Source organism: Loxodonta africana, chromosome 7 (assembly GCF_030014295.1).
Source record: "Loxodonta africana isolate mLoxAfr1 chromosome 7, mLoxAfr1.hap2, whole genome shotgun sequence".
Lineage (NCBI taxonomy): Eukaryota > Metazoa > Chordata > Mammalia > Proboscidea > Elephantidae > Loxodonta > Loxodonta africana.
Window position 1 is genome coordinate 81901545 of NC_087348.1, and position 23492 is coordinate 81925036.

The window sequence follows — 23492 nt, forward strand, 5'->3', positions numbered from 1 at the left end:
CAGTATACAGACTGAATAAGTATGGTGAAAAAATACAACTCTTTTCTGATTTTAAACCAAGCAGTATTCCTTTGCTCTGTTCAAATGGCTGCTTCTTGGTCTATGTACAGGTTCTGCATGTGCACAATTAAGTATTCTGGAATTACCATTCTTTGCAATCTGGAAATTGCAATCATTAATTGAACACAGGACCTAGAACACAAGAATCAGGCTCCAGATCATCTCCTTCAACTTTATTCAGTTTTTCCCAGAAAATTGATTGATTAGATATTTTTTCAAGGAAACTTTGGGTAATGATGAGATCAGACCTTCATAGGGCCAAAGAGGTGAAAACTCACAGTATATTAGACATTTCAGTGATGTCAGGATTCTCAATAAACTTATTTGAATGTACCATTTAACACACTCTCTTGTCATGGCCAAGAGTATTCTCAGAAATGTTTTTCTGCTCCTGTCTAAACAGACAGCAATAACCCTTCTCTCTTCCTTTAATTCTTCTTATTTCTGGCTATTATCCATGCATATGCTCTGGGGTTTTGTGTCCTCAGAACCTGAAAGTATTCTTAGGACACAGTCTCGTATCTGCTTGGTTTTCACCCCATAGACAACAGGGTTCATAGTGGGAGGCAGGAGCAGATAAATATTGGCCACAATGATGTGGCAAGATGGAGGGATCATGTGGCCACCAAAACGATGGGAAAAGAAAGAGAAGAAAGCTGGACTGTAGGAGAAAATAATGGCACAGATGTGGGCAGTGCAGGTGCTAAAGGCCTTCTGCCGAGCATCTGCCGATGAGAGCTTGACCACTGCCCGAAGGATCATGGTATAGGAGATGGTGATGCACAAGATGTCAAAATCCCCAATCAGGAGGGCCACCATCAGGCCATAGATAGCATTGACCTTGACATTTCCACAGGATAATTTGGCCACAGACATGTGGTCACAGTAGGTATGGAGAATGATATTGCCTTTGCAATAGGGTAGATTCTTGGTGAGGAAAGTGAAGGGAATGATGAGAATCACAGCTCTCAGAAATGTGGTAAGCCCAACTTTTGCAATGACAGGATTAGTGAGGATTGCTGAGTAGTGCAGAGGGTAGCAGATGGCCACATAGCGGTCCAGGGCCATAAGCATGAGCACCCCAGATTCCATCCCTGTGAAGGTGTGGATGAAGAACATCTGGACTAGGCATTCATCAAAGCTGATTTCCTTGAGATGAAACCAGAAAATGCTGAGGGCCTTAGGAATTGTACTGGAGCACATGACAAGGTCAGTTAGAGAAAGCATTGCCAAAAAGTAGTACATAGGCCTGTGCAGAGAGTCTTCACAACGAATGAGATAGAGGAGTCCACAATTGCCTACCATAGCCAGAACACACATAGAGCAGAATGGGAAGGAAATCCAGATATGCATGTCTTCTAGTCCTGGGACTCCATTCAGAATGAATAAGGCTGGGGACAAGTCTGTTTGATTCAGCATTAGCATGACCAGTCTCATATGATCATTAAATACCTTAAAATTTATGAGTGTTTTCCTAGAGTAAGAAAAGGGGAAGACAAAATGGAGGTATGATCATTGTTTCCATCTCCCCCTGCTTTTTATTTCCATAGTACTTTTTATGATCAAACAATCAAATATTTTGTGTGCCAGGAAATAGTTTTTTGCTTATGTGGTGTTATTTATTGATTAATTCATCAATTCATTCAACACATTCTTACTGATCACTTACAATGTACCATTTCTAATCACAGAACCAACAGAAATGCTGATGATGTTTTATTCTTATTCATGATTAATGACTGGCATGTATTTTTTCTTACTATAACCAGGATTTGTTATAAGCATTTTGGAAATATTAAATTATTTATTTTTTAATTGATCTGGGAATCTAAAATTCAGTGTAAAGACCTGGGTTCCATTTTCTAATGCCTCATCCTGGCCCTTGTTCTGGCCTAGTATATATGCATTTATAAGATCATCTGAATTTCTCCTTAGAGTAAACCCCTAGCCCAGATTGGAGGGTAAATGATTTAAAATTCACGAACATCCTTTAGGCTTATGTATTAATTCTGTGACACTTGGAAACCTTATCAGGCAATGTAGAAGTCAGGACCCACCTTCTCCCCATGGAGTAAAGGCAGAAGAAGGAAGGAAAAAAATGACAAACTTTGTGAGATGTTTGTAGTCAGTCTGCCCAATGGGTAAGCAAAATGAGAATCAATAGGAGACAGGAATTGAGGCTGATTACAGTACCAGATAGGTCCCTAGGTGGCACAAGTGGTCATATTTTACTACTAAGCTAAATGTTGATGCTTCCACCCCACTCAGTAGCACGGCAGAAGAAAGGTGTAGTGAACTGCTTCTGCAAGGATAACAGCCAAGAAAATCCCATAGAACACATTTTTACTCTGTAACACATGGGCTTGCCATGAGGCAGAGGTTTACAATACCAGACTGCCATTTAGTTAGTAGGCTCCAAGGCAACAGAAAATTTATGTAAGCTTTTTACTTACTAGAGTGAATGCAACCTTTGTGACCAAATGCTCCCAAAATTCCAGTTGGCTCCATTAATCACCTTCCCTAACAGCTGAATAATTACTAGAAATAGAAAATGGTGTATCATATTTTCCATAGGAACATTGCCAAATGAAATCATGGAAATTGCACCAATTTGTTAGGCAGAACACCTGATTTCTAGATGTCAATTCACCTGAACCCTCTCAGACTTTTTGACCTCTCAATCTCTCTAAGAAACCAGGTTACAAATTATGTAACTTCCTTAAAACTCGGATTTCCTATTGCTTTATACATATGAATAAAAATTCGACTGAGAGAAATGCAGAGTCCAGAAACTAAGTTCTGAAATGCACGGCCAGTCCCCTAATTTATGACGAAGGAGAAACTGCAGGTTGTAGAGGAAAAATATATATAGTTCCAATAAATATTTCTAGGTCAATTAGATACACGTGTAGGGGGAAAATCTTGACCTTAATCGCATCATTATAACGTAAATTTCAGACAAACACACTAGATTTAAATGTGAAAGGCAAAACACACATCCTCTAATATCTGGGATATGCAATGACTTGAAAACAGTACACAAAAATTTCTAACCATAAGAAAAAGAAAACTAAATTTTTAATGAAATACACCATTAAAAGCATGAAAACAGAAGCCACAGAGGAACCAGTTGCTGGGTGATTCTAGCCCATGGCAATTCGATGTGTGTTAGAGTAGAACTGTCCTCCACAGAGTTTTCATGGCTGATTTTTCAGAAGCAGATTGCCAGGCCTTTCTTCTGGGGCACCTCTGGATGGACCTGAACCTCCAACCTTTAGGTTAGTAGCCAAGCATGTTAACTTTTTGCACCACCCATGGACTCTAAGCTACAAAGTAAAAGATATTCGTAATGCATATATCCAACCAAAAAAAAGTACCTAATTATACAAAATACTCATACAATATCAATATAAATAGTGGAGTGGGAGCAAAAGACTTAAACACACACTTCACAAAAGAGGAATGAAAGTGCCAGTAAAAATGTAAATAGGCACCGACTTTGTCCTTATCAGGGAAATAAACGCAAACTGATTGTCCATGATATAGTGCTACGTACCAAACAGCATAGCTAAAATGAAAACAGACCTAAAATACCAAGGACATAGAGAATATGAAACAACTGGAATTTTCATACATGGCTGTTGGCGTGTAAACTGAGGCAACTATTTTTGGCATATCTTGTAACAATGAACATATTCATATCCAACAGTTTCCATCCCTAATGAAAATATGTACATACATTCACCAGAACACATGGACTAGAGGGCTTATCGCAGCATTTAGACCATTTTTTGCAGTCTAAATCTGGAAAATACCTAAATGCCCATCAATATAGAATGGGCGAATATATTCTGACAATGTTCCACAATGGGATTTGACATAGCAAGGAGCACAAACAATCTGCAACTACTTGCAATGATATGGATGAATCTCAGAAACAAAGCGTTGCATTTAAAAAGCTTGACGCGAAAGAGCATGTAATGTGTGATTCCATTTTTATAAAATACAGAAAGGGTCAAATTCATCTGTGCTGTTAGAAACAGAGCAGTTATTTCTCTAAGTGGGAGGGAGTGATAATTGGAAGGAAGCCTGAGGTACAGGGGTCTTGTGGAGTGTTGGTTATATTCTCTTTCTTGATCTAGTTGTGAAGCATATGGTTTCAGGATGTAAGAATTCATAAGATGTAATTTGCTTAATTGTGCACATTTTATATGTATAATTTACTTTTTTTAAATGGTATTTCTGAGAAGATTGAATGAGGTAGCATGTAAAACACTGTACCCCTTTTTAAGTGCTCAATATTCATACTTTTGTTTTCTTCTCAGGCTGACAGCTACTCTGACAATATCTACAAAAATAAATGCAGTAGAAAGCAAGTAAGTACCACCAAATGAATGTTCTCCTGTGTCCCATCAGAAGAAATATTCATCCTGGCATCCAATATAATATCGATATTTTTAGATCATTATCTGAGAGGGCATATAGTTCCATAGAAATTGTATATTATAAACCTCATGCCATCGAGTCAATTCTGAATAATAGCGAACCTATAGGACAGAGTAGAACTGCCCAATGGGGTGGCTGGAGGATTCAAACCGACAGTCTTTTGGTTAGCAGCTGAGCTCTTCACCACTGCACCACCAGGGCTCCGTACATTATAAAGTGACAACAAAAGAGGACAAATCAGATATATCACGAGGCATCTTGTTTTGGAAATAGTGAAGAAACATAGGTTGAATATGTTAATTACTGTGACCTTCATGTCATCACCAAATTTTAGAGAAACACAGGATACCTCAGAAACACCTGTGTACCTAACCTAGAAAATCACAAAGAGCTTTTATGAGGAAAGAACATATGCTCTTAAACCTGAAGCATGATAAGGACAGGTCAGAATGAGAGGGCCTATCATCACCTGTTGCTTGATGCTGTATGTTGTCTCATACTCACATCATAGTGATATTCTTGGCTTTGTGATAAGTGGTCTCGGTCTTTTCATTGATCTCTCTCCCTCCCCCAACCCCTGCCTTGTCAAATATACCTAATTCTCAGTCGTTATTTCTTTCAGCAACACTTTCTTTGGGAAGACTAATCTGTCTGTCCCTTGGATGTGATAGTGACCCATCCTCTAAATCCTCTTAAAATAGTGTAGCTACAAAGAGCTAGGTTTATAGGTAGACAATTGATTTGCTGAAAGAATTATTCTCTTTCATTGTATTTATCACTGGGTACTATAAAAGTCAGTTCATATTTGTGAATCCTCCACAATTCAATCAAATCATTGATATTAGGGACAGTTTGTATTGATATTTATATCCCAACTTCCCTAGCATGGATCCCCTGGTGGCACAGTGGTTAAGAGCCGTGACTACTAACTAAACTAGCAGCCGCAGTTCAAATTCGCATGGAGCACCTTGGCCACCCCGTGGGGCAGCTCCGCCCTGTCGCTATGAGTCGGAACTGACTCAACAGCAGTGGGTTTGATTTTTGGCTTGGTTTCTAGCGTGGCACCTGGTACATATAGGACACTCAATAAATATTTGAATAAATAAAATCAGTGAGTCACATTTCATACTTGACATTCAGAATTATTAAATTATAGTTTAAGTGTTATTACTCGGAAAGCACTGAAGGAAAAAATGCAGAATATCTTCCTCCAGATTACTAGGAAAATCAGTAAGTACAACATCCCCTTCATAAAATAGAGAAAGACGCTACACGTAACACAGGAAAAAATGAAGACGACAGAGGCAGGACAGATACATCAGTTCTGGCAATAAAAGCAAATCATTTAAACTGTCCACGAACTTAGACATAATCCAAGTAAATTTTTAAAATTGCATATGCAGTACAAAACAGCGCGTTAGAACAAAAACTACACTCAAAGGTCAAAAAGGTGCACCCACACAAAAATAATTAGGTAAACAGAAGGAATACCAAAAAATTGGGAAGTGTATATCAATGAGAGACAAAGAAATTCAAAGCAAAATCATTTAGGTCGGGATCACTTTTGGGGAAATGTAGGACTTGATGGTGTGCAATTACAGCTAATTAAAACAAATTATCTAATTACAAATTCGATATAGTTTCGCCACAATCCACATTAATGGAAAGCATTGAAATTCACTTCCTCACTTTGTTACCACAGCGTGGAGGTTTTAAAATGACGACTTCAAACATTTTAATCACTTGGCAGCTGATAGCTGACCGTCAGTTTTCTAGTAAAGGGAAGTGGCTTGTACATAACCTAACATTTTTGCTTTGGAATTTCAAGAAGTGCATTGATTTTCATTTTGGATAAATGCATAAAATATGGTATATGCTGTACAAGACTTTTTTTTTTTTTTGAAGACTAAAATTGCCATCAAGTTTTAGCAAGTTTTCCGGTTTGCTAAATTCATAATTTATGTGTGCAGGGAACATTATAATTTTGGGTTGCTTTTACATGTCATTAACAGAAACATAAATTTAGAAGTATATGTGTGTATATGTATATATACATAAAAAATTAATTATTGTTACAATAAGATATTTATATTTCTTTCAATAATTTGTGACAATTTAGTATAAATGAGACAACTGGGGTCACTATTCTTTTCTCTCTATATCTTCCTTTAATACACTGAAGAGCTCCTCACAATTGTGTGATATTCAACTCCCTGATTTGGTCTGTATGTTGCATGATAAATCACGGTACAGAATGAAGTTTTTTAGCTTTTCATGGAGTTAAAGTATATCATGACAAGAGTGAGCAATGTTAGTTCAGTGTCTTAATTATTTCTGCACAGAAAGAACTACCAGCTGTGCAGACAAATATGCTTTTTTTTTTTTTTATCCAAGTATATCCCCCGGTGTGACAGTGGTTAAGCACTCAGCTGCTAACCTAAAAATTGGTGACTCAAACCCACCAGCTGCTCCAAGGGAGAAAGATGTGGCAATCTGCTTCCTTAAAGATTTACAGCCTTGGAACCCTGGGGTGCAGTTCTACTCTAGCTTATAGGGTCCTATGAGTTGGAACCAACTCAACAGCAATGGGTTTGTTTTATCTTCATATTTCTACCACATTTTAGCCATGTATCTGTGTATCAGAATCAGGTAGGCAAATTAAGGGAGTTCTAATGAAAAACCCACTGCTGTTGGGTTGATTCCGACTCATAGCTACACTATAGGGCAGAGTAGAAGTGCCCCTTAAGGTTTCCAAGGCTGAAATCTTTACGAAAGTAACTGCCACATCTTTCTGCAGCTGGAACATCTGGTAGATTCAAACCACCGACCTTTCATTTAGCAGCTGAGCGCTTAACCACTGTACCACCATGGGGTTTCCAAGGAGGAGCTGGTGGATTCAAACTCCTGACCTTTTGGTTAGCACCCTGAACTCTTCCCTACTGTGCCAACAGGGCCCCAAAGAAAAATTCAAAACCCAAACCCATTGCCATCCTGTTGATTCCAACTCATAGCGACCCTATAAGACAGAGTAGAACTGCCCCATAGAGTTTTCGAGGAGCGCCTGGTGGTTTTGAACTGCCAACCATTTGGTTAGTAGCTGTAGCACTTAACCAGTACGACACCGGGGTTTAAGCATACATAGCCATAAATTGAAAAGGGAGAAATTTTTTTCTGGGATCAAATGTACAGTATTCTGTAGGACAGTTTTTAAAATACCAGATAAACCTTCTTTTTATATATTCATATTTCCTTTTTTATACTTTTTATACTTCTAGCTTTAATCGCTAAAACTTACTTCAGTATTATACAGTTTCAGTCCCATCTTCAATATGTTTGCAAAGAGCTCAAAGATCTAAACTAGAAATCAAAATATTAACTACAAATTTAAGCAGTTCTATTTATCAAAGTACATTTAAACTGATTTCAATACATTGTGATTTAATTTTTCCTGCAAGAGAATTTGACTTCTGTTGTGCTGGGGTGTGAGTGGGGTTGCTAGAATAGTAATATTGAAACAGAATTTATAAAGTACTTATGTACAGCTTTGATATCATTTGTTGTTCATCCTCATTCTTTAGCCCTCTAGTCAATAAATTAATTTTTTCCCAAACCATCATCAATCCTTTAGACTCATATTCTTTTCCTCATATGTGAACTGTTTCCTCATTGTAGGTGTTACCATCCACAATTGATAAACTACAGTGATAATTAAGTCTTGCTAGAAATGAACCAAGAGAAATTAATCTCTCCTTTTGAGAACTGGAGAGGAGGCTATGTAATCATCCAGAGTAATCTGACCCTTAATCTCCTGGTCACAAATTATTTTCTAGCTAGTCACCCATTTTCCCTGGTCATGAGGGTGATTCATATCTGACTTTTACCACTACTGACCTAAGTATTCTTATTTGGCTAGAAAAATAACAAATGTCCCCAATTATCATGAAAAATTACACTGAATTGTAATCTGAAGGTTTGGGAAATAAACATTTTCCAAGGAAACCAACCTCACACACCACTTCTTCCTTCAAACTGGGTGGGTGAAATCAAGATTGTATTTCTGAGAATATCAGAAGAAATTCATATGCATTCAATGCCTCTCTCCCATCTTACTGCCCATAAATAAATAAATAGATTTAGTCACTAGACTCTTTCATACGTCCTTTAATACCTTCCTTTCTGGGTAGCAAAACAGTGAGATGAACAGAATATGGTCCAGTTTCCAGGCCCTTGGTTGAAAAAAATCACAATCTTAGAATCAACGAACAATGTTCAACCTCTAAATTCCTTGATCTGTATACAACTGACCTGGACCTTTAAATGAAAACGTTTGTTATATATCCCAAGGGGATATTTCAGAGCATCAGAGACACAGCTGCTGGTATGGAACTCAAGCTAACCACTATGGAAGGAGAAAAAGAGTGAGAAATTTCCATTCTTAATGCTCAGATGATGATATGGATATAAGTGAATAATTTCGTACATGTGTGCGTACATGTGCGTGTCTGTATGTCAGCACATGTATAAAGGGGATGACAATGAACACAAACTTTTTAAAGAAAACTAGTGATTTTAATATTTATTGCAGAATTTTTTCCTTTCTTTCCCACTGGCCTGTGGAAAATAGATTGAAAGCTTCTAAGTAGAGAATGTTTCCCCCATTTACATACTGCTTATTTATTCTTTTATTCCTATATTGTTTCATACTGCAGCATATAAGGGTCTTTTTGCAATCTATCACACTTAGTTTTTGCTATTTGTTTATTACGTTCAGTTTCTTAATACCCCTGTGCATGGTGTCAATACAACAGAGTAATAACCAGCCAACTCCACCGTCCTTCTAATCCTTGTCTCCCCATATCTTTCATATGCCTGAAACCATTACACTAGCTAGAATATTTTTCTCCACAGGGACATTGTCCCACATCACCACTGCTGAAATCTTTAGCAATTGTGCCAAACCTCAATCTAAGGCCTAAGTGTGTCCCACATTCCAGTCAGGATAGGATTCTCCTTGTGAGCTGTGATGTGAGTGATCAGTCTTAAACCTTCTCTTACCACATGTTTTCTAGACCACTCCACTCCCATTACCACCCTTATTGGTTCTAGTCCTCCAAGAAGCAGTCACCAAGATGGGATTAAACAATCAGTAGACTTATTGGGGAAACACCTGTGAAGTGAAAAGAGTAAGGAAGCAGGGGAGGTGAGGAGAGCCTTTTGGACATGATGCAGTTCTGACATTTGGGAAACAACAGAGGGAAGGAAGAATTGCATAGGGAATACAGCAGCCTTCAGTACAGTTCTGAGAGAGTCTCAGTCAAGCCAATGGAGAGTTCCAAAGCAAAGGTTTTCCATTAAATGCATTCCATCTCTTGCAAGAATAGCCTAATTGTACCACCCTGGCTGTGCTCAGTCATTGCCAGGGATCAAGCAAGGTCATTATAACTCTATATACAGAGTTTCTATACAGAGAAAAAAAATTGAGTATAGATTGTAGATTAGACTGCAATAGAACAAGAAAATATTTCCCTGATATTGATGACTTTTTTGTGGTTTTGTAAATCAATGACTCTATTTTTAGAAAAACCACACTGAAGTATTTAGGGGTAAAGATACACAGTATCTCCAACTCATTCTCAAATAGTTCAAAAAAAAATTATATACATACACATACATGGAAACATACCTATAGAAAGAGAAAAATGATAAATGAGGGCAAATGTAAACAATTGGTGAATCTGTATAAAGAGCTTATAGAATTTATTTTACTAGCATTGCAACTTTTCTGTAAGCTTGAAATTCTATCAGAATAATCCTTTACTTCACATTTTATTACAAATGTATACCAGGTACTACATCAATTAACATATTATTTTTTTCAGGATTTTGTGATGTTTGTGATTTTTGTCAGCTTTTACAGCTGTGTTATTAGTTCTTTGTTCATGCTAAATAAGTATTTTATTGTTTACTTTGCTTTTATTTTTTTCTTTAAAAAATACCCTTAAAATTTCATGCGCTTCAGGCCCTAGAAAACCTGGATCTACACGTGGCCACATGCTTAGAGAAGTAGAGAAAAATGGCCTACATGAAGAGAGAAAAATGATGCCAATTCACACACACACACACACACACACACACACGAGATTAAAGACCATGATTAAAGTGACAGGAAAAATGTAGTACTTTATGGAATTCGAATATCCAGGGTGGAAGCAAAATTGAGCTTCCTGAAATAAGAAATGACTTTATATTCATGTATTTCCTACACACTTTGGCTGATACTGGTTTAAGTGGGATTGTATGGCTTAAAATCAGATTTCTTTTGATTTTCAGACTCAAGACTCTATATTTGGATGTAATACATGCTCCACAAATTATATCTTCAATGAGCATATCTGTTCCTTTTTTTAATTAAATTTTTATTGTGCTTTAAGTGAAAGTTTACAAATCAAGTCAGTCTCTCATACAAAAACTTATATACCCCGTCTGACAGCACATACTGGCTTAATTTGGAACTGCATGGTCTATATTCCCTATCTCTTCGATTAATTTGCTTCTCTTCCTTTCCTTTCCACTTTGAAATTTCCCATTCAGTGAGTCTTTGTATAGATTGCTGACATTTTCACAATGTATGACACAGTGACTAGCATCTGATAAGCCTATATCTCATATAATTTTCAATGTGCAAGAGATAACCCCTAAAATATTTCAGCTAGTTAATGACATACTGTGAGTATGGGCCCAGTGGAAATGAGACCATTTCAGAATGAGATACATGGCCATACAGGGTTATAATAGACTAACCTTATTTCTGTTTTTCATTGGTTTTACAATCATGAATACAAGAAGACAGTTTTCAGGGGGAAGTTTTTCACTGGGACAAAAACTCTCTATCTGCTCCTGCCTTACAAGATTTTTTAATTTTGTTCGTCTAAAGATCTCCTTGTTACCTGCTCGCCATGCCTATAACTGGTGTGGCTGTAGTCGTAGAAGCAGTTGTAGTAGAGGCGGTGGTAGTACAGATAAAGTTGGTGAATCAGACAGGGTCCCAGCAAGAAACAAAGGAACACACAAATTTGAGCCTGAAGAGAGTTTAATGAAGTCGTTTATAATGGAGTTGTGAGTTAGGTTAAGGAAATAAAATGGAAGTTGAAAATATAATGAATATTGGGGGAAATATAATAGTTGTTATTGAAAATAGTATCAGAAAGACTTTATTGATAAGCCCCTTGGCCTGAAGGGAAAAGAGAGGGAAAAAAAATGTTACTGTAAAGGTGTAAGTTCTGGAACTGCAGAGGAAGGGCTGCCTGACAAGTGCTATAAAAGACACAGCGGTCAGAACTCTAATGTCAAAGAAGGCTGGGAGTGGAGAATAAATAACTCCAACTCTCTCTCCTCTCGAACTCTAATTTCCTATCAGTGTCTCCTAGGGATGAATTAACCACTAAGCATGTTATGTACCTGCTTGCAGCAAGCAAGGTACGAAAAAAAAAAAAAGTTGCCATGGAATCGATTCCGAGTCATAGCAACCCTAAAGGAGAGAGTAGAACTACCCCATAGGGTTTCCAAGGAGCACCTGGTGGATTTGAACTGCCGACCCTTTGGTTAGCAGCTGTGACTATTAACCGCTGCACCACCAGAGTTTCCAAGCAAGATACACACGGATTTAATTGTGCTTACGAACCTGAAGGAAACCCTGGTGGTGTAGTCGTTAAGTGCTACGGCTGCTAACCAAAGGGTCAGCAGTTCGAATCCACCAGGTGCTTCTTGGAAACTCTATGGGGCAGTTCTACTCTGTCCATAGGGTCGCTATGAGTTGGAATCGACTTGATGGCACTGGGTTTGGTTTTGGGTTTTACTAACCTGAAGTGCACAATTTCACCTTAGATTAGTAAGTAAGGACAATTAAGTGTGTACCTTGCTTATTGATTCAATCCAAGTGAATATCATTAGGAGCCTGGATCGAACAGTACATGTGGTTCAGTCCTCCAGGCTACAGATCAGTGCAAAAAGGGCAGAGGAAGGATCCAGAGAAGCAAATGAAGCAAGATGTAGATCCTTATAGCTATCTATATATTTTGAGTTCTCTTGTCCAGGTTGGGAAACCCTGGTGGCGTAGTGGTTAAGTGCTACGTCTGCTAACCAAAGGGTTGGCAGTTCAAATCCGCCAGGCGCTCCTTGGAAACTCCATGGGGCAGTTCTACTCTGTCCTATAGGGTCACTATGAGTCAGAATCGACTTGACGGCAGTGGGTTTGGTTTTTGGTTTGGTTTTGTCCAGGTTGAGGCATCTCTCCTTGTTCCGCCTAGATCCCAATTGTAGTTTGGTTTGGTACTGCTCATTTGAAATGTTTTCTATTCCTGCCTCTGCATTCCATGCTACTGGAATGATGCTGGTTCAGGCAGACTGGCTTCTTTTTTTGCAAGTGTACCTATCAGCCAGCAAGCATGACCTGTAATTCGTGTCCCAATCATTCCTTTCTTTGGTTGTGTGGGTGAGTGTGTATGCATGCATATGTATTTTGTTTTTACCCTTACTTTTGGTTTTAGAGGATAGATATCAATCATTAATGCTGGTTGTTTATCCCCTTTATTGGTTAGGTAGAAGTCTCTCCCGTGCTCTCAAACATATTTAGTTCTTGTCAATATTTTAGAGCCATCGAGAATTTATTTTTTCCTCAGATGCTTTCACAATCATATATTTTAAGAATGTGAAAAGTGATCACAAAGGAATTTACTTACTTCTCCATCCTCGCTGAAGTTCTATTATCCACTTTCAAGGAAGCGGAAGTCCATGTACTTCATGGACAATGTCTCTAGTATCATTTCTTTTCTAGGCCTAAACAACGCACCTTTCGGAAAACTGCCCTTAGCTCTTTTGTCCTAAGTGCATAAACCATAGGGTTTAAGGCAGGGGGGATGATGTTGTGTAGCACATTGAGAAGAACTGAAGTCAAAGTGGCCTTACTCTCTGCCAGGTGAGTTACTGAAATCACTACAACAACGGTGTAGAAGAAGAGGATGAGGATGAGGTGGGAGGTACAAGTGCTTAAAGCCTTGGATGCAGCTTCAGCTGAGTTCAGTCTAAATACAGAGCGCAGGATCAAAGTATATGACAATATGATAAGACTTAGGTCACTCCCCATACCAAGCCATGCCAGAACTAACTGACAAATGCTATTTGGCCTCCTGTCATCACAAGCCAAGCTTGTGACCCCAAGGTTAGAGCACAATCAATGGTCATTCTCATTCTTAGAGCAATAAATACGGTGGGCTGCAAGCACAGGCACTGGAATAAGAAACAAGTAATTTCTAAACACCATGAACAGGGTGGCTTTTACTATTAAGGCATTGGTGACAATTGATGGGTAGCGAAGAGGACGACAAATAGCCACATATCTATCAACAGCCATGCAGAGGAAGATACCAGACTCCATGCCAACAAAGCAGTGAATGGCATATATCTGAGCAAAACACTCAGGGAGGCTAATGACCTTGGCATTAAACCAGAAGATGGCCAGGATCTTGGGCATGATGGTGGTGGCCAAGCCTGTGTCCACAACAGAGAGGATGCCTAGGAAATAGTACATAGGCTGCTGCAGAGTAGAGTTTTGGCAAATGGTGATGAGGATGAGTGTGTTAGCACCAATTGCTGAGAGGTAGAGTAGTGCCAACGGCAAGGAGAGCCAATGTTGCCAGCTGTAAATGCCTGGGAATCCCATCAGGATGAACTCAGAGACCTGGAATTTGGTGCTGTTGGAGAATTTGAGAGTTGCAGACGTATTTTTCTAGGAAAAAAATTATTTTCAGCTGCTGCCTCTGAGCATAAACATCATCAAATATCACTTTAAAACTCTCTCCACTTAGTGTAATGTGGTTCTGCCCCCCCCCCAAAAAATTCTGTAGTCCATCTCTTATAATAATTTTAGATCATTCCAGGAAGTTCTAGGATTTTATTAGTAGGAGGTAGATTTAAGATTTGTAATTACCAATGTTTACTATGCAAGGAAATTTAAGCATGAATTTTAAATCTCTATTTGCATTGTTCTCAGTTATCCCAGGTCAGTGCAGCCACATAAATATGATTCTATTTTTTTTTTTTTCCTAAACCTTTCTTCAGTCCCGTGAGAAATTTTGTGGAGTCATTTGGGTGTTTGTTTTTTTTCATATTTGTCTCAATCGTACTTGACTCAGATTTTTATTAATTAATGATATCTAGATTTTTAAAACGCAGTATTATTGGAGATTAAATTTTATAGCGGCACCATTCCAAGTAGATATAGACGTCCATTCATGTTTTATGTAGACTTCCAAAAATTTGATATCACAGCCTTTTAAAGAGTTGCAAGCATGAAGCTTGTTGCAGATTAGCAGAGGGCTATTTTTCTTTGGTATTCTTCTTGGTGTGGACTTCTAGGAAGTCTCAAAAGAATAGGTAGAAAGAAGTATGATCCTGGCCGAATTTATAAATTTAAGGAGTCATGTATTAGACAAATACCTTAGGAAGTTTTGTTTTTCCTGGTTGAATCTTAGGGAGCCTAGAAAGACATACAAATACTGAATTTAGGTACAAGTAATACAGTGCTTTTTATCTTACTTTAAAAAATGATTGCTTTTGCATGATTTTGAAGTAACTGCCATGGCATGATCAGAATCACATTCAAAACTAGACTCATTATCTTGCCTCAAACTCTACTGGTTTTCATATACTTTGTTATCTTGTATACAGGCCCAACCAGCCACTCAGCCAGCCAATCCTGATATCAGCAAACCAAACACCAACCCTTTTCTCACCCCTCATAAACAATTGCATCTTTAGCCTGGGAGGCCCTGAGTGGTGCAAACATTTAAGCAATTGACTACTAGCAAAAAGTTTGGTGGTTTGAACCCACCCAGAAGTGCCTAAGAAGAAAGGCCTGACAATCTGCTCACAGCCTTGAAAAGGTCACAGCCTTGAAAACCCTAGGGAGTACAGATCTACTCCGCACACATGGGGCCACCATAAGTCGGAGTTAACGCAGTGTGGCTGGTTTCACTGTGGTCTTTGCTTTTCCTTAGTCTGTTAATTTCTTTCCTTTACTTCATTCATATACACCCCTCTTCAGTAGTACTTCTTCTGATGGAATTCAAACCTTTAACATCCTTAATCTTGCCTGTTATACTTGTCTTTCACATCCCCATAGGTCTTTCTTTTTGCCAACAGTCTGATCATTCTAAAACTGTCACTCTCTTGCTTAAAATGCATTCACGTCTTCATATTTTCCTTCAGATAAAGTTCAGACTCCCTTATACCATCTAAGGCACTCTCAGGTATACAAGCTCATCTCTTGCTTTAAACCTCCTTGCATCATCATCTCTTGCTTTAAACCTCCTTGCATTCTACACTTCAGATACACATAAGTCTTGCTATTTGCAAAAGCTATTGATTTTTTTAGGCATTTCTTTGTCAATATTTTTCCCATGGTGGAAGTTATTAAGGTTTATGAGCAAGAAAAAATAAAAAAGCCTGGAAAGTATGTACCAAAGTTTCTAAATGACATCTTAAAAGTAGGATTTTATCAGTTTTAATTATACTTGTTATGGCCTTATTGTTGGTATAATTACTTTTAAATACATTTAAAAAACATCAAGGAAAGTTAAGATTCTCCTGTAATATAACCAATAAGACATTTATTTAACAGCTAGATACATTTCCTTTCAGATATTTTTTGCTGCCTCTGTGTTTGAATAAACATATACCTCCTAATGATGGGATAAGTTGTGCTTCTTTAATGATGGATATGATTTGTGGGAAAGTAAGATCATCTAAACATATCCATGGCAAAATTTACTGAATGACCGGCACTGTCTTAGAGATAAAATTACTGTTACTTTGGTCCTTTAGATGGGTGTTCTGAAGCAGTTCAGCATAATAGTTCCATCTTGAAATCTTAGAAATGTGTAACCCATTTTACTGCACAAGCCCTGGTACTTTTCCCAAACCCTCACTGATTTCGACACACCCTTGTATCAAACACACAGCCTTATATCTTTGATGTTTTCTCCATTTTCTTTAAAGTGTTATTCCTGGATTAATATTTGTGTGATACTGTTAAGAGGAGGAATTGGTTTGAGTTCACAGAATGAAAATATTTGTTTTCAATACTTTTTTTAATAATTAGGCAGCTAATATATTAATCTTGGAGATAATCCAGCAGAGCTAAATAACCAATGATCAGGTACTTTATAGACTGGGTAACTTCTAGAGTGCCGTATGACCCTGATAATTTCTAATGCTAGCTCCAACAGTCTTTGCAAAAGGCTCTCCAAACCTGTATACCCAGCTATGGCAGAGGTTAGGGTCAATGTTTCTTGCAGGATGTTACCAAACCAACATTAGAATAAATTTAGGATGAACCATTGAATGCTGTGTGATGTCGCCAATGTGATAATGCCAAGGTTTTAGTACTTACTGTGGTTATGAGCAGATACTCACAGTTTGAGGTCCTGGCAATGGCAGGGTTTTCTTACTAGCCGAAAACAAAACTTTCTAGAAAGGAGCTTTCACATGCAATGAAGATATGAAGATGTGTTCTCAGCTTGAACAGAGCATAGAAATCATGAGCTCCTGGAATTTATGGGGTGTAGTAAGCAGCTCAGTGATCTAAAGATAATAGATCTCGTCCAGAGACCTGAAGAGAGAAAGTCCCATAGAAAAAGCTTGATTTTCAGGATGTCAAATCCCAAAAGGTTAGAACAAAGATTTATTGAGAAGCGTGTTGCCTGTATGGAGTTCCTGGTTGGTGCAAACAGTAAATGTATTCAGCTGATAACCAAAAGTTGGAGATTCAAGACTCCACCCAGAGGTCCCTTGGAAGAAAGGTCTAGCAATCTACTTCTGAGAAATCAGCCATTGAAAATCCTATGGAGCACAGCTCTACTCTGACACACATGCAGCCTCCAAGGGTCAGAGCTGACTCAATGTCAACTGGATATTTGCTATAATGTAGCTTAGGAATTTACATAAGCAGAAAAAATGTCTTTATTTATGAAATCAAGATGGGTGTATAATGTGTGGGCAATTATATTACAGTGTTTGAAATGTTCATTAGTACAAAATGTAAAGGATTCTAAATTCTATGGTTAGGAGAGTTCTTGAAATATTCTTAAAGAAGTATTCATTCATTAAAACTATGTATTGAGCTCTTAACTGTGGGTATAAAATGATAAGTAAAATAGTCATGGTCCCTGTCCTCATGCAAATCGTAGTCTCCTGGCAGAAGTGGTGTGTGTGAAATACTAAATAAATCATTAAGCAGACACATACCTATGGACTGGGGAAAGTGCTGTAAAGCTATGAGAGCAAGAAAAAATTGGGAAAATTGATTTAGTCTTTATGATAGAGGAGGATTTCCTAAAGAAACATCAGTTTATGCTGAATTCAGATGTTTGAGTAGGAGTTAAATATGGCATATGAGGAGGGGTTCAAGATTCTAGGAAATTGCAGCTGCTGAAATGACAAGAATTGTGGCATATTCAAGGTCATACAAAAGGAAAACTGTGGCCATTGTTCCCAAGATGTGGTGGAAAATGTAATTATGCTGAAAGATGAGACTGTCAAAGTAACAAAGGTCAGATAATTATAAGCAAATTTATGCTAAAATAATAAGGGTTCACAGAAAGTTTTCAAGGAGAAATAACACAGAAGCCATGTGAAGACCTGATTAAATGTGGTAGGAATTCAGAGTAAATCAGATAGGTAACTACTGTGGTAATTCAAGGGAGGGAAGACTATATTTTAAATTAGGGCAGTGACACTGAAGACTGAAAGAAGTAGGTAGATTTAGGAGGTAGGTTCCAATCCTATTTATTTATAAGAAAAAGAGGGCCTAGTTGTTCTTAGTCCCTCAATTCTAGTTAGCCCCACGTGGTGGAGAGTTTTTAAATGTATCTGTGAAACTGGGATTGGAAACTGCTTATTGTATATACTAAGTCTTCTGTTCTCTAGGAAGAATAGTTTCAGACAATTGATCTAATACATTCTGTTCATGAATGAGCACTTTTAATTTTGAATTTATTGATGATAGATTTTCTGTTTGTCATCCTCTCAGTATGCTCCTTCCTACCGTTAAGTGAAGGGAATACAAAACTCCCTGCTGGAAATTTACATACCCTCCCATCCTTGGAGAGTATCAGTTCTGAGGCCAGTAAACCATGGTTCAAATTTTAAAGCTTCCAATTTCAGGAATATAAATATTTTGATTGAGATAATTCGCATAGATGAGGATAACCAGTTTACAGATAATTAGAATTCAATGAAGTATACTGAACACTGTCTCTTCAAAGGAAAGACAATCATAACATTGTTCTATAGGAAGATTTTCAGTGCATGGGCTGGCATTAACTTTAATTATTCTTGTTAATCCTCAAATTAGGTTATTTTTAACATATTGTTAAAATTATATACAATTCTGCACACCACAGTTCATCAACTGAATTTACACCCCGTATTGACCCTCTTGCTAGCACACAAGCCCTACAACCCCAACTCTGGAATAATTCTGTACTCTGCATTGTGTTTCCCTATGCTCATAGTGTGGAGCACTGCTGGGCAAAGTACCCAATCATGCAGATTTGCAAGCACTATTTGTTCATAATTTATCAGTTTCACAGATACAATAAGGACTTTCCACCCCATGGGATTAACTAGAATTGAGGGACTAAGAACAACTGGGCCATTTTTTTCTTATAAATAACTGGATTAATGAATAAATGAATGTACAAGTGCACCTCATTTGATTGTGCTTTGCTTTATTGTTCTTCTCAGATATTACAGTTTTTTTTTTTTTTTACAAATTGAAGGCTTGTGGCAACCCTGCAAAGAGCAAGTCTATTGGAGCCATTTTCCAACAGCATGTGCTAACTTCGTGTTGGCGACTCTCGCAATATTTTAAACTTTCTCAGTATTATTATATCTGTTATGGTGACCTGTGACCAGTGATCTTTGATATTACTATTGTAATTGTTTTGGGGACACTGTGAACCACGCCCATTATAAGACAGTGACCTTAATCCATAACTGTGTGTGTTCTGACTGTTCCACTGACCAACCGTTCCCTCACTCTCTCCTTCTCCTTGGGCCTCCCTATTCCCTGAGACATGATGATATTGAAGCTAGGCCAATTCATAATGCTACAATGGCCTCTAAGTGTTCAGGTGAAAGGAAGAATCACATGTCTCTCACTTTAAATCAAAAGCTGGAAATGATTAAGTTTATTGTGCAAAGCATGCCAAAAGCCAAGGTAGGCCAAAAGCTCGGCCTTCTGCACCAGTTAGCCAAGTTGTGAATGAAAAGGAAAAGCTCTTGAAGGAAATTAAAAGTGCTAATCCAGTGACCATACAAATGATAAAGAAGCAAAACAGCCTTATTCCTGATATGGAGAAAGTTTTAGTGGTCTAGACAGAAGATCAAACCAGCCACAAACCAGCCAATGCAAACCCAGAGCAAGGTCCTAACTCTCTTCAATTTCCCGAAGGCTGAAAGAGGTGAGGAAGTTGCAGAAGAAATGTTTGAAGCTAGCAGAGGTTGGTTCATGAGGTTTTAGGAAGGAAGCCGTCTCTATAAAAGTGCAAGGTGTCGCAGCAAGTGCTGAGTTAGGAGCTATAGCAAGGTATCCAGAAGATCTAGCTAAGGTGGCTAGACGAAGGAGATGAAGGAGACTAAACTAAACACATTTTCAGTGTAGACTGAACAGTCTTATATTGGAAGAATGCCGTCTAGGATTTTCATAGCTAGAGAGAAGTCAATGCCTGGCTTCGAAGCTTCAAAGGGCAGGCTGACTCTCTTGTTAGCAGCAACTTTAAGTTGAAGCCACTACTCATTGACCATTCTGAAAATGCTGGGGCCCTTAAGAATTATGCTGAATCTACTGTGCCTGTGCTGTATAAACGGAACAACAAAATTGAATGACAGCACATCTGTTTACAACATGGTTAACTGAATATTTTGAGCCCACTGTTGAGACAACCTGCTCAGAAAAAAAAATTCCTTTCAAAATATTACTGCTCATTGACAATATACCTGGTCACCAGTGAGCTCTAATGGAGATATACGAGAAGTGCTTGTGGGGCTATCTTCTGATTCTTGCAGATAGCCAGACAGCAGCTATAGCAACTGTGTTAGATTATAAATCTATGCCTGGAGTATTGGCAGAGGACAGTGGCTACCCAAAGGCTCTTCTAAACTGGGGGCAGGGCAGAAACTCCTCGGGGCATAGTTGGTTGTTTTCAATGCCTGAGAACTATCTAGGTTGGAAGAATCTTCCCATGTTCACATTTCTTGATTGGAAAGGAAGAATACTATACCTCACTGAACTCTTCTGTGGTTTATTATTCTTGGAAATTCTAGAAAGCTCTGTAGAGGATATCATGCCCACATTAAAACCCCTTTCCAGCCTGAAATACTGAGAATTTCCTAAACTTGAAAAACTTCTTTTCTTTTGGACTAAACTCCTTCTATACTTCTGGATCATTCAGATTTCTCTGCCCCCTCTGAAACACACTGACAACGCTTTCTCGAATTTCCTTGGTCTTAACTCCATATACTACAGGGTTAAGGGCTGGTGGGAAGAGTAGATAGACATTGGCCAAAAGAATGTGAATATGAAGTGGAACATGATGGCCAAAGCGGTGGGTAAAAAAGGAGAAGAGGGCTGGTGTGTAAGAGATGAGGATGACACATACATGGGAGCCACAGGTCCCTAGGGCCTTGGACCGAGCTTCAGCAGATGCGAGGTGATAGACAGCTTGTGTGATGAAGGCATAGGAGAGACCAATGCAGAACAAGTCAACCCCAATGACCAACAGTGCTGCGGTCAGCCCATACACTCCGTTAGGTCTGGTGTCTCCACAGGCCAGTTTCACCACAGCCATATGCTCACAGTATGTGTGTGGGATGACATGGCTTTGGCAGAAGCTCAAACGCCCAATGAGGAAGGGACATGGGAGCATGAGCAGGGAGCCCCGCACCATTGCTACCACCCCTATGCGGGCAATAATGGTGTCAGTGAGAATAGTGACATAGCGAAGTGGGTGGCAGATGGCCACATAGCGGTCAAAGGCCATGGCCAGCAGCACAGTGGACTCCATCATGCAGAAGGCGTGAATGAAGAACATTTGTGCCAGGCAGGCGGAGGCAGAGATATGTCCTGCTCCACACCAGAGGATGGCAAGTAGCTTGGGAACAGTGGAGAAGGAAGCAGCCAAGTCAATGGTCGAGAGCATACAGAGGAAAAGATACACAGGCTTGTGCAGGGCTGGTTCAGTGGCAACAACAACGAGAATGGTTATGTTGCCCACAATTGTGGCTGTGCCCAGGCAACATACAGGGAGTGAGAGCCACAGATGGAACTGTTCCAGACCTGGAATGCCCAGGAGAAAGAAGACAGAAGGATCCAGGCCAGTGTGATTAGGAGTCTCCATGGTCTTGCCAAGAGTGCTGGGCCTCTTCTCTTGTCAGAAGTCCCCACACGGTGTCATACTACCTGGAGAGATACAGAACAGGGATATGAGTTAGGTTAAAGAAACGCTAGCTATAAAATGTTAGGTAAGCTTCATCATCTATAAAATGGGAATAATAATATACCTATTCCATAGAGTAAGGAGCCCCGGTGGTGCACACAATTAAGCGCTCAGCTCCTAACTGAGTGAGCTCAGCCACTCACTCAGTGGCTCTGTGAGAGAAGGACCTGGCAATCTGCTTCCACAGAAATTACAGCCAAGGAACTCAGAAAGCCATGGCTGTGGCAGTATGTTTGTCCATTTTCCCACTTCTGTTTATTCCGTTAATATTTCTTTAGACTCGGGCAGACATGGCTCTAGCAACATGCTTGTCCACTTCCCACTTTTGTCTTTTTGAATATATGTCTAATAAAACTTTCTTTTTGCTTTACTAAACTTTGTGATGTTTTCCCCCTACAACAGTAAATGGCGTAGTCATCAAAGATTGCTGATGCTTCGCATCCAGTCGAACTCGAGAAGACCCGGACTATGGAGCAGAAGCTAACAAAAGAGGTCCTATCCTCTGGACCCACGTGTTCCCACTCCAGGTGAGTGCTCTCAGAAAACGAGCCTTTGCTTATTCTTTTTTGTTCTCTTTCTCATGTTTTCTTAAGCTTCGTTCAGCATATTTGTTTGGAAAACCGGTTAGTTGATTAAGGAGAATCTTTCTTAGGTTTTTGCTTGATCATTTGGTTAAGAATGATAGCTAGCAACTCTTTAGGTCAACTGCAGTTTAGGTCCGGATTTGGGGTTTTGAAACATTAAAGAGGTAATTGTATTTTCAAAGAGCTCTGGATCACCATAAGCCACAAATTTTGGGTGTTCTGTGACTCAGAGAAAATCTCAAAAATAGTGCTCTGTTTTGCCAAACTTGCGGGGGCAGGTGGCAGCTCCTGACTTGTGTCGTGAAATTTGAAGGGAGAAGTGGTAGTTCTGTACCTTTTTTATGAGATAGTTTCTCAGTGAAGAATCGCAATGTTAAAATTAAAATCATCAGTAGCTTTAAAGTACTTTCCAGCTAGAAGAACTAGTATATTTAAGGCCGGAAATAAGAGAACAGTTCTCTAGCCAGCAGAATGAATTAAGTTCAAAAAGAAGGAAACAAAAACTTAAACCTTAGAGCTTAATATCTTTTTGATAAATGAGCTTGGATTTTCCCGCTACTGACACTGGTTTGGGTTTCATATTGAAAAATGTGATAAACTAAGTATACCCGAAGCAATTTGAAATTTCAGTGACCATTTTGGGAAAATGAGCTCTGATTTGTGTTGTTCTTTTTTTCCTTGGTTTTTATAGAGAACTTATGCTTGATGCTTAGGTTTTGTCAAAAGGTTTAATATTCCTCCACCTGAAGCTCTGGCAAGTTACTAAGTTTTATCTAGAACCTGTTTTTTTCCATTGAATTGAGTAGATCTTACCAAAAATTACTATACATACTTCTAGAAACTAGGA

The 23492-nt window shown here is 38.7% G+C and overlaps 2 protein-coding genes and 1 pseudogene across 3 annotated transcripts in view; all 3 read right to left on the reverse strand.

Moving 5' to 3' along the window:
* Positions 1–256: 256 nt before the first annotated feature.
* LOC100675443 (olfactory receptor 52N4-like) lies at positions 257–2600 on the reverse strand. Its single transcript, XM_003423328.3, has one exon. It carries the CDS (start codon positions 1495–1497, stop codon positions 499–501), a length of 999 nt encoding a protein of 332 aa, XP_003423376.3. The 5' UTR covers positions 1498–2600; the 3' UTR covers positions 257–498.
* Positions 2601–12666: 10066 nt separating this feature from the next.
* Positions 12667–19642, reverse strand: LOC100672878 (olfactory receptor 56B1-like; annotated as a pseudogene).
* Positions 17579–23492, reverse strand: part of LOC111749149 (olfactory receptor 52P1-like) — a 66707-nt gene continuing 60793 nt past the window's right edge. For both annotated transcript variants that reach the window (XM_064288560.1, XM_064288559.1), the window contains one exon: positions 17579–22024. In XM_064288560.1, the coding sequence (XP_064144630.1) occupies positions 20997–21962 (966 nt within the window). In that variant the 5' untranslated portion in view covers positions 21963–22024 and the 3' untranslated portion in view covers positions 17579–20996. The remainder of the gene's footprint in view (positions 22025–23492) is intronic.

Bases quoted from the DNA above. Each gene is read 5' to 3' on its own strand.
- LOC100675443 (XM_003423328.3), bottom strand. From the start codon at position 1,497: ATGAGACTGGTCATGCTAATGCTGAATCAAACAGACTTGTCCCCAGCC.